Source organism: Manis javanica, chromosome 1 (assembly GCF_040802235.1).
Source record: "Manis javanica isolate MJ-LG chromosome 1, MJ_LKY, whole genome shotgun sequence".
NCBI classification, from domain to species: Eukaryota; Metazoa; Chordata; class Mammalia; order Pholidota; family Manidae; genus Manis; species Manis javanica.
In genome coordinates, this window is record NC_133156.1 from 38,798,931 (window position 1) to 38,813,528 (window position 14,598).

Below are 14,598 nucleotides of genomic sequence, written 5' to 3' on the forward strand. Positions count from 1 at the left end.
CCTTACGTCAGGGACTCTTGAGAAGCAAAAGAAACTTCAGAGGGAGAACATTTGGTCCAACCTCCTCATTTTACAGGTGGGGAAACTGAGGCCTAGAGAGAAGAAGAGAATGTCTAACACCACAAAGCCCATTTAGCAGCAGAGACAGGTCTAGAATGAGATTTGCTGACACTCAGGCCTGAGTTCCTTCTTCTATACCCTGTATCATCTATCCTGCCAAGAATGAAGGAAGTCAGAAAAGCATCTGTTATGCTCCTAGTAGGTATCAGGAATTCTGCTAAGTTATCTCTCAGAATTAAAACTCCACACACCCTGAGAGCCAGCCAGTTCACTTCTGGGTATCTTTGCTAGAAAGACGTTTATAGAAATGCAAGGCATTTACTGAAACATTGTTTGTTAAAGCAAATGCTGGAACAAGCAGTAAAGAGTTGACTAAATAAAATGTGGTCAAGTCACCTATAAGCTGCATCCTTTCTACATAATAATGAAAAGGAAAACTGAGATCTAGATGCATCCATGTGGATAGATCATAAGCACATGGGTAGGTGAATAAAGCAAGTTGCACTTGATTCATATAGTATCATACCATTCCTGTTTTTTAATGCATACAACAAGACCAGGTAAGTAAGATTTTTCCCCCCAAAATGATTTGCTCCTAGTTCATAATGGTGACAACCTCTGAAGAAAGATGAAAGAGACAAATGGGGGCTGGATATCAAAGAAGACTTCACTTTTACCTGAAATATTCCAATATTTTCAAAAGTGAATGAGCTCGTATGTTAATTCTGTAATTAAAACTGATTTTTACAAACTTGTACCAGTTGCTGTGAACATGGAAATGAGTAAGACAGGACCCCCGCCTTCAGAGAACTCACAGACCATGGAGGGAGGCAGGAAAGAGGAGAAATGGGAAGAGCAACAGAAAGCACGTGCTGTCTCCTTTCAAGCTGATCTGAGCTATCTGCCCACTTTGAGGGGGCCTGGGGAGGAGCACAGGAGGAAGGAAAGCAGAGCGCCCCAGTGAGACACACCAGGGTGGTTTGTTCTGTTCATCAAAGCCCACTGTTGCAAAGGTTTAAGATTCAAATCTGCTCTTTGATTTGCATTCATGTGGTCCCCTCTCCTACTATCACAAAAGCCTAAGGGTCTGAAGGACTCATCCTCAGCAGAGGGCAGAAGGCAGCCTCTTCTCTCAAAAAACATGGCAAGTATTTGGAGCACACTGCAGAGCCTGCTGTGCCCCTGCGTCATGATGAACAACCCCGGCCAGACCCCCTGCATGCCACCCTCCTCCTGTCAACGGTCGCAAAACCTTCAGGGGCATTTGGGTCCTTTGAGTCACCCCAGAGAGAATTCAGATGCTGTGGAGTGCTGACATTTTCCTTTTTGGCCTGCAGGGGCTGAACAGAGGAGATCCTCCAAAGATTTCCTTTTAGGGAGAAATCCCCCAAGCCAGCAATACATAAATGTGTCTGCTCCCCTGCTGGTGTCATCCTACAAGAATCCAGCCTCTCGCACCCAGTGTTTGGCATGTGTTTCTACTTAGAAGACTGAATTCCTTCCCTGTTCTGGTGAACACCATTTCCATGGAACTGATAGAAATCTCAATTTGTTAAATGCTGTGTATTTAACAAACAAAAGCCTAGACATTCTGCTGGAGAAGAAGTGCCAGTTTTCTAAGTCTCCCAGCCCTCAAGGAATAGTTCAAAACTTAGTCATCCCACAGACCAAAGAAAGTTAACAGAATGCTAACTTCCAAGATCGCTGGGGTTCAGGGAACTCACATAGTATCTAGTTCAGTGACAGATTCTGCTACAAATTTAAAGTCAGGAGGTTTTAGCAGTATTACATTGTTTTCATTTGTTTCTAGAACACATTGAGGGGACCTGACCTGTTGCTCAGCATTATCATGGAAAGGACACTCTGGCAGGGGAGGTCAAAAGACAGGGACCTTGTCCCAGCTTCACCCATGAATTGTCACCAGTACTAGATACTTAATATCTCAGTTTTATTTTCCATCTGTAAAATGGGCCAATAGCTGTTTGCTACTAGAAAGTTGAGCTGCCTTTCATGATCGTTATGATGAACAAATAAAAAGGACTTCCACAAAACAGAGGTTTATGTAATGAAGGAGTATTGAGAGATTATTCTCCTCCAAAGGATACTACATGTCAGAGTACTACCTGCAGAAATTTATTTTCACATGGTTTCCCAGATGCTTTTTGTGTTCCTTTATTAACTCAGAAAAGAATGGCAGAAAGGGAGAACAATCCCCCACTGAGTAGAATAGAAAAGAAATGGATAAAATTTTTGTTAGACAACATACACACATAATATATATAACACCAAGTCACCATATTGGGGATGTTTGCGGCAGATGATCTTTAATGTCCATTTTCAAAGCAAAAAGAAAATGATAGAACTTTCCGTGCCAATAATGCTCTCGTAAACATGGTGAATATTCCTAAAACCCACAAGACTTTCTGTAAGAGGTGTGGCAAGCACCAACCCCATAAAGTGACACAGTAAGAGAAAGGCAAGGATTCTCCGTATGCCCAGGGAAAGCGGCGTTATAATGGGAGGCAAGTGGCTGTGGTGGGCTGACTAAGCCACATTTCCAGAAAAAAGCTAAAAACTACGAAGAAGTTTGAGCTGAGGCTTGAATGTGTTAAGCCCAACTGCACATCTAAGAAAGTGCTGGCTGTTAAAGAGATGCAAACATTTTCAACTGGGAGGACATAAGAAGAGAAAGGGCCAAGTGATCCAGTTCCAATCTTCCTATTTTGTTTTATTAAGAAGACAATAAAATCTTGAGGTTATGTTCTTTCACTTGAAAAAAAAAGTGATAGATATATCCAAAGAAGAGAGGACATGAGAGAAAACCCACAAATAAAAAATATAGATGCCAACAAACAAAGTGTTTAGCCTTACCAGTGAGCAATGAAATGTAGATTAGAAGAATGGGGTGCAATTTTCATCTCCTAAACTGGCAAAGGACTTTTCTTCATGACTGTAGAGGGCTGGTGAGGCTACCAGGAGCTCCCCTCCCACAGGCAGAGATACAGTAGCTCAGCTTTTCTTGAAGCCAGTTTGCTGCTGTGTAGCAAAAGCCTTTTAAAATATTTACACTCTTCAATGGAATAGTTAAAGGATTTTATCTTAAGAAAATGACCAGAGATAAGCTTAAAAAGTATTAATGCATAAAGGTTGTTGTTTGAGAATTGTCTGTAATGGTGAAAATTTATAAACTATTTAAAATAACCAATAAGAGTAGAAGACTCAATAAGTGATGGTATATCAATGGCCATTTTAGGTGCGCTTGAAAAAATATTGAAGGGAATGGTTTTTTAGGTTGCCGATAACAAGAGAATATAGCAATATAGAAAATATGGTCCAAATTTTGTTAAATATGGATGCATACACACAACTCACATACCTAAACATAAATAAACCATCAGTATTTTAAAAAGCTCACCTCTGGGTAATGAAGTTAGTGGAAGCTTTTTATTCTCTTACTTATAACTTTTTGAAAATTTTTATTCCAGATTTTGCCCAGCAACCATGTAGCGCATTGAACTGTACAGGGTATTTAAAGTAAGAAGTGAAAATCCCTCCCACTTCCTTTTATAGTTCACAGGAAAAAACTGCAAAGGTAAACACTTTTTTGAGAAAAGGGACAGGCGCTCTTAAATCATTTTAGTCAAGGGCCCTTTGGTTGGCTGTAGTAGGCGGGGGGTGGTCACCATAATTCAGAGTCTATCTGCAGATTTATAAACCCCGTTGCTGATTTTTTAGTTTCCACCATAATTGTCAGGCCCTAAGAATTAATTCAGACTGACTAAAGGCACAGAAGATTAATTAGTAAGCCAGAGCTCTCAGTGTTCATTCATGAAGAAAAACGTTCCTTACTTGAGAATGAACCTGGGTCCTTTATACTCCCTGAGAGTCTTCCCTGCACCAGGGCCCTGAAGTGGAAGCCTCTCCAGCATCCACGTGCCAGCTCAGAGCGTTGCCTGGTGAGAAGAGGCTCACGCAGTCCGTTCAGGACTTTTTAAAAGAGATGGATGGTTCTCGTTGACTGTGGCCACCTGAGTGGTCTCCTTTCTGCTCAGGAGCTGTCTGTCTCTGCCTACGGAATCAAATAAGTCAGTGAATCAGGGTCCCCTCTCCTTCATATTTGAAATACACATTGTCGAACTCCTCTTCCCCACTTCACTCTTTTATCCTAGACTTCTTGCAGTTGACAGTTGTCATGACAACTGCACTCATGGCCCCTATTCTGATAGGCTCCGACGTTGCTGTTTCCTGACTCATTTCTCTCCGTGGATTAATTTAGAGGTTGCCCTCTTTCTGGGGTTCCAAGGTGGGAGCTTACAGGGAGAAGCCAGGCAGGCTTCCCACAGGAACCCTGTAAAATGAGTTCTGTGGGGAAGCTTCCCTCTGGGGCACTAACCCCCTGAGTGCCCTGTGGACCTCTCCGTCTCAGAAGTCAGCCCTCTTTAGCTGTGCCCCTGGATTTGGAGGCATTACTTTGACCTTGAATTTTAAAATCTATCTATCTTACTTTGCAGATGACTTCTGAGACCTTGACCCCTAGATGTTTATACTGATAACGTAACAGTACAATGTTTTGGGGTGCTTGTCAAGCCAGCTGATTATAGAGATGCAGTAACCAGGGCCCAGATGAGAAGCCAGTTTAAATTATTAATGGAGGTTGTTTACAGTGGTCAGGGGACTTCTAGTTAGAGGAAGTAATTTTATGAAATTACTGGCAAATTTAGAAGAGTAGCATAGGTTCAATTGTAGCGCATTGAACTGTACAGGGTATTTAAAGTAAGAAGTGAAAATCCCTCCCACTTCTCTAAGCCCATCTGCTCCCACTACTGCTGTGTCCTTTTAAAGTGTTTAACACATACACACACAGTTTTGTTTGTCTGTGGGATTATTTGTTGATATTTTTAATAGGATTGTAGTATACGTCCTTTTCTGCAACTTGCTCTATGTTACCAGCTTTGCCACTCACTGGCTGCCTCTCTGAACCTCAGTTTCTTCGTCTGTTAAAACAGGGATAATAATGACGCCTATTTCATGGGGCAGATGGGAGGAATACATAGCTTATACCAGGGCCTGGCACATTGCCCACACTCCAGGGGTAGGAACTAGTGGCAGTGTCATCTCAGTCTTTTCAGTGACTAGCTAGCATTTCATTAGATGGTCAATCAAAAATTTTTTAATTCAAGTATTCCTCTCTGATGGCTTCTAAGTTTTACTTAACCATAAGTAAGACCACAAAATGTCCCTGCTATTGCACTAAGGTTTATAAAGTTAGTGACCTGTTCCAGTCAGGGTATCAGTTCTTGTGAATGAATTCCAGGCGTGACCAGGCTTGGGGTTTGGGACTCTCTGGTGAGAGATGGAAGAAGGGGTCCAGTGTGGAGAGAAGGTTTATATACTTCTGTTCCCAGCAAATCGCCATTGCTCGGGAGGGTGACCTGCTGACCAAGGAGCGGCTGTGCTGTGGCCTGTCCATGTTTGAGGTCATCCTGACCCGCATTCGGAGCTACCTGCAGGACCCCATCTGGCGAGGCCCACCACCCACCAATGGTGTCATGCATGTGGATGAGTGCGTGGAATTCCACCGGCTCTGGAGTGCCATGCAGTTTGTCTACTGCATCCCCGTGGGGACCAACGAGTTCACAGCTGAGTGAGTACCCCAGGGAAGACAGTCCCCCACCTGTGAATCACCAGGCTGCCAGAGCTCAGTCCAAACAGTGGGCAGGGATGGGGTTTTCCACCCCATTTATCAGGTGACATAGACTAACACCGATGCTGGACCAGAGTGGATGGCACCCATCTCACGGGTTCATGGGCCTGAGAGGACACAGGATGCACGGACGTCAGGCACAGTATTGAGGTTGCTTGGTAACAAGGGCAGGAAGGATGACAGGTGTCTGAAAAGGGAGACAAGTGAGTTACTGGCATTTAATTCACAGACATTGCCTGGGATTCAGCTTTTAGAGGAGAGAAGGGAACATTCCAGGAAAGGCAACAAGTAGCTGGAGGCAGAGGCGTAGAGTGTGGTCATGAGTGTGGGCTTCAGGGCTCAGGACTTCTCTGGGACTGGTGACTAGGCTGATGGAATGGGCAGGAGGGAGTCTTGATGGGGTTTGGCATTAAGAACCTCACTTCCCACTTCACCCCCAACAAAACTCCAGGGTTTATAGAACAGAGACAGGCTTCCCTGGCTGAGGTTAGGCCCTGACTTGCTCATGGTAGCCTGTCTCATGAGGCCTGTACTCCTGAAAAATGGGGTCTTTAAGAGTGATCCAGTCCTGTCCTCAGAGAAGGCAGAAGCGGAGTCCAGTTCTTCCTTCACTAACCCAGCCACCTCAGGGTCAGTGGTGAGGAAGCCGACCAGGCCTGCCCTCAGAGCCAGGGGCTCCAGAGAAAATGCAGGACGGCCAGAGGAGGCTTCCAGAGGACGCAGTGTTGGGCCTGGGCTGGGGAGGCTGTTTTCAGATTAGTCACTGGGCCTTGGCTACTGCTGGAAGACCATGAAGAGAGCAGAGAAATGACCCACCCCCCTCCAAATTGGCCAAGTTGCTGTTGAGGGCTAGGGGCATGTAGGCTGTGCTTTACCCGGCCCACGAGGACTCACGGCATGGCCCCCAGCCCTCCACACACACTCGTCCACTCCCCGTGCCCCTCCCCTGCCCTCTCAGCCTGCACTGGCCAGGTGGACTCCTGGCTTGAAATGGCCATGCACCTCACAGGTGTTCCTCCGGCTCCTTTATAGAGCCAAGACATATTCGCAGCAGAATTTTAATCAGCCACATAAATCTCAAGGGCTGGTTGGATTTTTTTCTGCAAACTTGTTTTCTTCAAAGGTGATGTTTCTGACGTCGGGGGGGTAACAGACTGATTCCTCTTTGTGATTAGAAGGACTTATAACCACAATCCCTAGGATGAATGAGCCCATGCTCACACCTCCCCCCTGTACGCATCTCACAGATGAAGAGAACTGACGGAGACGGGCCTGCTCGCTGGCTGTACTCCTGGCCCGAGGTGAGGTCCCCTCCCTCCCCGCCTCTCACCCCAGCTGCTTCCTCTCCCCCATCCCAGGCAGTGCTTCGGGGACGGCTTGAACTGGGCTGGCTGCTCCATTATTGTCTTGCTGGGCCAGCAGCGCCGCTTTGACCTGTTTGACTTCTGTTACCACTTGCTTAAAGTCCAGAGGCAGGACGGGAAGGATGAAATCATTAAGAATGTGGTAAGCAACTCGTGGCTGGGGCCTGGGAGATGGGGCCAGACCTGGCGAGCAAGCTTTCACCTGAGGAGGGTGAACTGCTTACGAAGCTGACCCTCCACACCGCCAGTGGTCAAGGACACTCGGTGGCCGAGGACCTTCTTGTAGAAAACCAGGACTCAATTTGCTCATAACCCACAGGGATGGGTCAGGTCAGCCCACAGGGCAGGGCTGGGCCCCAGTCCTGAAATATACCTTCTCTGGGCCAGTCCAGTGCTGCTGACGCTGGTTCCTCATCACACGAACTAACGCTGCCCACGGAAGTGGTGCAGGTGCAGGGACAGGACAAGTGCTGTTGCGGGTCAGCAGGGCTGTTGCGGGAGCATGGACAAGGCTGTCTAAGCCAGCCGGGGGGCCAGGGAGTGGGCACAGAGAAGGGCTCCCAGTGGAGATGATGTTTGGGCTAAATCCAGAATGACCAGCAGCAAATAGCCAGGCAGAAAATGGGGTGCAGGGTGGGTAGGTGTTCCAGACAGAAGAACAGCTAGAGCAAAGGTACAGAGGCATGAAGACACATGGCTGGAAGGAAAAGGGGTCTCCAGGACCAGCTGAAAGGAAAAAGAGGCAGGATTCACCTCATAAAGGGCTTTTTTTTGCCAGTGTGTTAGAATATCCATACATACAATTTACCATTTTAGCCATCTTATGTGTAGAGTGACATTAGGTACACTCACATTGTTGTGCGGCCATCACCACCATCCATCTCCAGAACTTTTCAGCTTCCCAAATTGAAACTCTACCCATTAAACACTAAGTCCCCATTCTCCCCTCCCTAGGCCTCAGGTAACCCCCCTTCCACTTTCTGTCTTTATGAATTTGACTGCTCTAAGGTAATTCATATAAATGGAATAGTACAGTATTTGTCCTTTTGTGGCTGCCTTATTTCACTTAGTATAATGTGTTCAGGTTTCCCATGTAGCATGTGTCAGAACTTCCTTCCTTTTTAAGGTTGAATAATATGCTATTGCACGTATATCCCGCATTTTGTTCTATCCATTCACCTGATGAGCACTCACCTTTTGGCTGTTGTGCATATTACTGCTATGAGTGTGTGTGTGTGTGTGTGTGTGTGTGTGTGTGTGTGTGTGTGTGTGTGTACAAAATGTGTGTTCAAACCCCTGCTGTCATTTCTTTTGGGTATATGCCTAGAAATGGAATTGCTGGATCACCTGGGAATTCTATTTTCAAGTTTTGAGGAACTGCCATACTGTTTTCCACAGTGGCTGCACCGTTTTACATGCCCTCCTGCAATACGCAAGAGTTCCAACATCTCCATATCCTTCCCAGCACTTGTTATTTTCTGGGGGAATTGTTTTGGCAATAGCCATCCTAACGGATATGAAGTGTCTCATTTTGGTTTTGATTCCCATTTCCCTAGTGATTAGTGGTGTTGAGCATCTTTTCATTTGCTTATTGTTTATTTGTTTATCTTCTTTGAAGAAATGTCTATTCAAGTCCTTTTCTCATTCTTTATTTGGGCTGTTTCTTTTTGTTGTTGAATTATGGAAATTCTTTATATATTTTGGATGATAATAATCTCTTATCAGATATATGATTTGCAAACATTTTCTCCCATCCCAGAAGTTGCCGTTTCACTCTGTTGAGAGTGTCCTTTGCTGTGTACAAGTTTTTAATTTTGATACAGTCCAATGTTTTTTTTCTTTTCTTACCTATGCTTTTGGTGTCACATCCAAGAAATCATTGCCAAATTCAATGTCATGAAGCTCTTGATCTATATTTTCTTCTAAGAGTTCTGTAGATATAGCTCTTATGTTTAGGTCTTTGATCCATTTTAAGATAATTTTTTGTATGTGGCATAAGGTAAAGATGCAACTTCATTCTTTTGCATGTGAATATCCAGTTGCCCTGGTACCATTGATGAAAAGACCATCCTTTCTCCTCCACTGAATGGTCTTGACACCCTTGTTGAAAATCATTTGACCACATATGGAAGAGTTTCTTTCTGGGCCCTCAATTCCATTGGTCTGTATTGCTGTCTTCATGCCAGTACCACACTGCTTTGATAACTGTAATTTTATAGTAAGTTTTGAAACTCACAAAGGATTTTATGGCCAAAGTTTTGATTGCCAAGCTCTGGGAACCCATAGAAGGTCTCTAGAGAAGAAAGTGACGAAGCATCAGGACCCTGGACCCTGAACCCTGACCTCGCTGAATTCTTCTCTGCTTGTTTCATCCCTCTATCACCCTTTCCCGCCCCTAACCTGCACAACCCTGTCTCCTTCTGCAGCCCCTGAAGAAGATGGCAGATAGAATTAGGAAGTACCAGATCTTGAACAATGAGGTTTTTGCCATCCTGAACAAGTACATGAAGTCTGTGGAAACGGACAGCTCCACCGTGGAACATGTGCGCTGCTTCCAGCCGCCCATCCATCAGTCCCTGGCCACCACCTGCTAGGCCAGAGGACCTGCAGACCCTCGACTGGGAGAAGCAGCAGCAGGAGAGGAAACCATGGCCAGCCTGCACCAGGGCTGACGATCACGTGTGGGATGGACCTAGAAGCAGACCAGAACCTCCCCAAACACATCTCCTCCTCCCAAGGGCTGGGCCAGTGCATGCTCTCCCCTGACATCTCCATGGTGGTTTTTCCATAGTGTAAATGAAAAACAAAACTAAACAAAAAAAGAAACAGGGCACTATGTGCTTTTTTCCCTTTTTTCCCTGAGCCGTGTGAAGAGCCCTAGTTCCACTCTTTTCCATCTCACGGTCCCACCCTACATCCATGGTTGCTTCCCAAGATGACAACACCCTACCCAGTGCCCACATGTGACCTCAGGACTGAAGTCTCAGAGATCAAGTAAAAGAGCATGGCCACACCCTGAGATGGCAGTCTGGCCGGACAGGCGTGCCTACACTTACTGGCTTCTTCACCTCCTCTGGCTCCCTCCCCCCGTTTTCCCAGGTGGCAGCATCTCCTCCTGCTCTGGACACCAGGGAGGCTACCACCAAGAGTGCTCCTGAAGCAGGCGCAGGAGCCAGGGTGAACAGAGGGCGAGGTTCCCGATATTAGAGCCGTGGTCGATGGTATTGGGCCTGGCCTTCTGCAGATTCCCCAAACCATACCCTAACCCCCCTCTCAGGGCACTCCCGGAGAAAACTCAGAAATGTACTCACAACCATGTCCCACTGAGTGGAATTGGGGCAGGAAGATGGTCAGGCGCCCTGTGTGGAGGCAGTATTTATGAACACAGCCAGGAATCTCAGAACCCCAAACAGAAGGCAGTTAGACCATGCTGAGATGGCCCCTTTATTCATTAAGCAGACACATGGTGAGCTCCAAGCCTCCCAGGGCAGTGGGCACCAGGAACGCAGTGTTGACCAAGTCAGGCATGTGCCGCCCACAGGCACTGGCAGCCAAGTTAGGCACCATTTCTTTGCTCAGACTCATCAGGGGAAACTCCCACCAGAAGGAAAATACTAAAAAGGTACTTCAGCAAAAGCCAAAAGCATATATATTAGGGTCAGGGAGGTGAGGCATACAAATAACCCCCATCAGTGAGCCTTTAATCCCAATATGCGCCCCCAAAAAGGAGTCCTGTTTTAGTGAGCCAGGACTTCCATTGTCTCGGAAGCTGAAAGATGCTTGGGACGTTTTGTCTTTTGCTATCAATTTCATTAATGTTTCTTAACTTAGATTTTGAGGTACAGGGCATATCTCACAAGGGCAGATCTACTTCCTTTTCCCAGGCTGAACCAGACTTCCTTGCAGAATCTCCTTCCATGCGTGGGGAACCTGTTCAGAAGGATGGAAGCCTTGGGAAAGTGAATGTTGATTACAGAGCACCTCCTCAAAGGGAGACTGTGACCTAGAGTTCGTAAGAAAATATAAAGTGAGGCATTTGATATTTCTCTCCCAGCCCAGAGAGGAAAAGAAAAGAGAGAAAATAGAATAATAAGGATCCTGTCCCTCAGGGTAGATGAGTGGGAAGGGTCACCATTAATCAGATGCCCATTCTAACCCCATGGGAAGGGCAACGACGTGTCTGTAGGAAGAAGTTTGTGTGATACACTCTGCTCACCAGGGAGGAGAAAGGTAGGGCCTGCCAAGTGTGGCCCAAAGGCCGCCTCCATTAGGGCCCCTGAGGTTAGCACACTGAGCGCAGTCTCCTGGACCCCCCCTCACACCCACTAACTCAGCATCTCTGGAAGTAATGTCAAGAAATGAGCACTGTCCACAGACTCTGAGTTGTTCTCTTGCTCACACAAGCCTGAGGACCACTGCGGTGGAATCCTCTCTCCTGCTCACCTTGGGCTTTGAGCTCCCACTGAGCCATGAAAGAAAACATTGATCATTAGTAGGGAAGGAAAGTGGGTTAGAGTAGAAGCTCCTGTCTGGAGCTGCCCCTTCCTATTTTGATATCTAAGTTTTTCTCTTGATGACAGCTGATGTGTACCAAAGGCAAAGAGAGGTGAAACAACATGGTAGAACACGCCTTTAGGCTGACATGACACCTCTAAGCTCCAGGCCTTCCAAATCTTCAGTCCTACGTGGGAACAGCAGCTCTTTCAGACACGTGATGAGCTATGAAGTCTTGGAGTTCATTCCAAATCCCTGACCGTTGCTTTTGTGGGGATTTGAATCATCAATATGGTGAGATTGCTTTTGCAGCAACCCTCCCTTCCCACCCTGCATTCATAACCCTGAGTTTGACCCTCTGGGCAGAATCCCATTATTGTCAAGAGACTTGATCCCAGTAAATTGAAGCCTTCACCTTCAGCAGAGACATTTCATATCCCTGGCTTGCCAGCAGCCTTTATTTATGAACACCAAACAGGCTTAATATTCTTTCCTCCTTGATATTACTGCCTCCTCTCTTTTTGTGTGTGTCTAAGAACCAGAAAAAAAAATCTTAGGTTTTAAAAAGTTTAAAAAAAATTGTTTCAGAAATTGTCAATATTAAGAGTTGTTGGGGAATTTTGTACAATGAATTTACATTTATTTATGGTGACTTATATTTACGCTTGTGATCAAAGAACAATGTTAAATTCTTAAATCATATTTGCTATGCAGCTGAAGACAATATTTTGCTTTGTATTTTGGGTACCTGTGTTAAGTTGATAAACATTTCCATCTCCATTAAAACTGCTTCCAGACTAGTGAAACCAGCATCCTGGTCTCGACTCCTTGTCCTGCTCCAGTGCTTACTGATTTGGGGAAGGCCACATCAAATCCGGTGACTGGGGGAATGACCTGCGAGAGGAGGGAGTCTCCTTACAAACTGATTCACACTAGGCAGGGTAGAGGTGATAGATTCCGCTCTTAGGGATTTCATAGTCCCACCAAATGTAAGTTCCCAAGATCCTTGTTTTAAGAAGAAGAATGGGAACTAATACATCAGGCCCGAAGTGCATGGGCACCGTGGTAAATCTTGTTCAGCTATTCCTTTGACTCAACCACAATCACTTCAAGTGTTACATCCTACCTTTGACAGAGAGGCTATGCAGTGTGTTTATTTTCACAGTTACTAAGTGACAGCTCTGATCTGAACTGTCTCCAAGACTGGGCTTTTGCTGTCACACTACAATGAACTGATCAGCCAGGCCGGACCCCAAAACTAGACTTAAGGATTTGGTCACCCGACTTTTTTGGACTTGACGGTCATAAGGTTAAGCACAGCCTGACAAGCAGAGGGGCCAGCACAGTGGCAGGAAAGTTCCCAGGCCAAAGGTCCCTGGAAACCTCTCATACTTATCAGAAAGGATGACGCTAGAACTACACTAGGAGGATGTGTTTAAGCAGTGCGCAGAGCCTCACATTTTACACACCACCACATTTCCTTAACACTGTCCACAAAGATGAGTCCTAGGGCATACGTGTCACTCCCACTGCTGTGGCCTTGCACTGCCCTCTAATCTCTCAATGCCTCAGATTCCAAATCTTCATGTTGGACAAAATAATCTGAGGTCCTTTCCAGCTCTGATATCCTGATTTTAGGTAATGTCTCAATGGGGTACTTTGAGGGGCCTGACTACTTCCCAAACTCAAAATCGCCCTCAGTCATGTGTCACCAGCTCCAAGGAGTCTCATCATTAGTCGTTCAAGCTAGTGCACTCTTAATCCCAAGGCTCAGTGAGAAGAGGATGCCATGGTCAAATGAACTGGGGAATGCTTCATACTCTTTCCATCCTTGAAAATCCTTGGTGTTCTGAGTCTGGCAGAACCTAATCAGCCTGGATTAACACTGCATCCCCTGGTGGCCATGACCTTAGAGTCTTTTTCTCTGTGACCCTAATGATCCTCTCATGGAACATGCTTTGAAGAACACTGGGCTAAGGACATGGAAGTCCATGTTAAGATGTAAAAAAAACTCCCAACAGGAGAGGGACCCTGACACGCAGGCAATCATGACACCCAGCCACAATTAGGGAAGCAGGGACCTAGCAAAGGACTGAGGGATTCCAGGTGAAAAGGTGAGGTGTTTCATGATGGGGGAGAGAGGGGTAGTGGAGTATATTCATTTTCTCAGGCTGCCATAACAAAATGCCACAGACCAGCTGGCTTAAATAAGAGAACCTTATTTTCTTACAATTCCAGAGGCTAGAAATCCATGATCAAGGTGTGACGGGGCTCGTTTCTTCTGCGACCTTGCTCCTTGGTTTTTAGATAGTCGTCCTCTCCGTGTGTCTTCACAGGGTCTTCCATTTGGGTGTGTCTGTGTCCCAATTTCCTCTTCTTATAAGGCCAACAGTCATATTTGATTAGGAACAATTCATACGACTTCATTTCACCTAAATTACCTCATTAAAAACCCAATCTCCAAATATAGTCCCATTCTGAGGTACTGGGGTTGAGAACTTCAACATAGCAGCGGGCACAGATCAGGTCCTAACTCTGGGGAAGAGAAGAGAGAGATCTGGGAAAGAAGCTGTCTCAGGGGGCCCTGGGTGTTGAAGTCTGGGACACCATTGCTTTGAAAAACTCTTCGTGAATACTATTTGCAACATCATATAAGATTAAAAATTGGGCATGGCCACAGACCTAAAGGAAGGGATGGGGTTTCAGGAGAGGAAAAATGCATACTGCGTGTTGAGTGTGCTAGAGTGTGAAGATGGGGATTCTAATAATCACTAGCAGTTACTGAATTTTCTCCATGCCAGGCCTCAGAAAAAGCAGTTTTATTAAATGCTTTACTTACTTAAGCCTCACAGCTTATAGAAGGTAGGTACTACTATTTGCTCCCATCTTACAGCTGGAGATAACTGAGGCACAGGTCTCCAAGATGGTAAGGGATGGAGCTAGGAGTCAAAACAATAAGTTGGAATCCGGGTCCAA

General features: G+C 45.7%; 1 protein-coding gene and 1 pseudogene across 3 annotated transcripts in view; both read left to right on the forward strand.

Moving 5' to 3' along the window:
• CYFIP2 (cytoplasmic FMR1 interacting protein 2) overlaps window positions 1-12,428 on the forward strand; it is a 117,266-nt gene extending 104,838 nt beyond the window's left edge. For all 3 annotated transcript variants that reach the window (XM_037025120.2, XM_037025121.2, XM_017677272.3), the window contains 3 exons: window positions 5,466-5,704; window positions 7,123-7,270; window positions 9,555-12,428. In XM_037025120.2, coding sequence (XP_036881015.1) covers window positions 5,466-5,704; window positions 7,123-7,270; window positions 9,555-9,722 — 555 coding nt within the window. In that variant the 3' untranslated portion in view covers window positions 9,723-12,428. The remainder of the gene's footprint in view (window positions 1-5,465; window positions 5,705-7,122; window positions 7,271-9,554) is intronic.
• On the forward strand, window positions 5-5,454 carry LOC108407729 (large ribosomal subunit protein eL42-like; annotated as a pseudogene).
• Window positions 12,429-14,598: the final 2,170 nt, after the last annotated feature.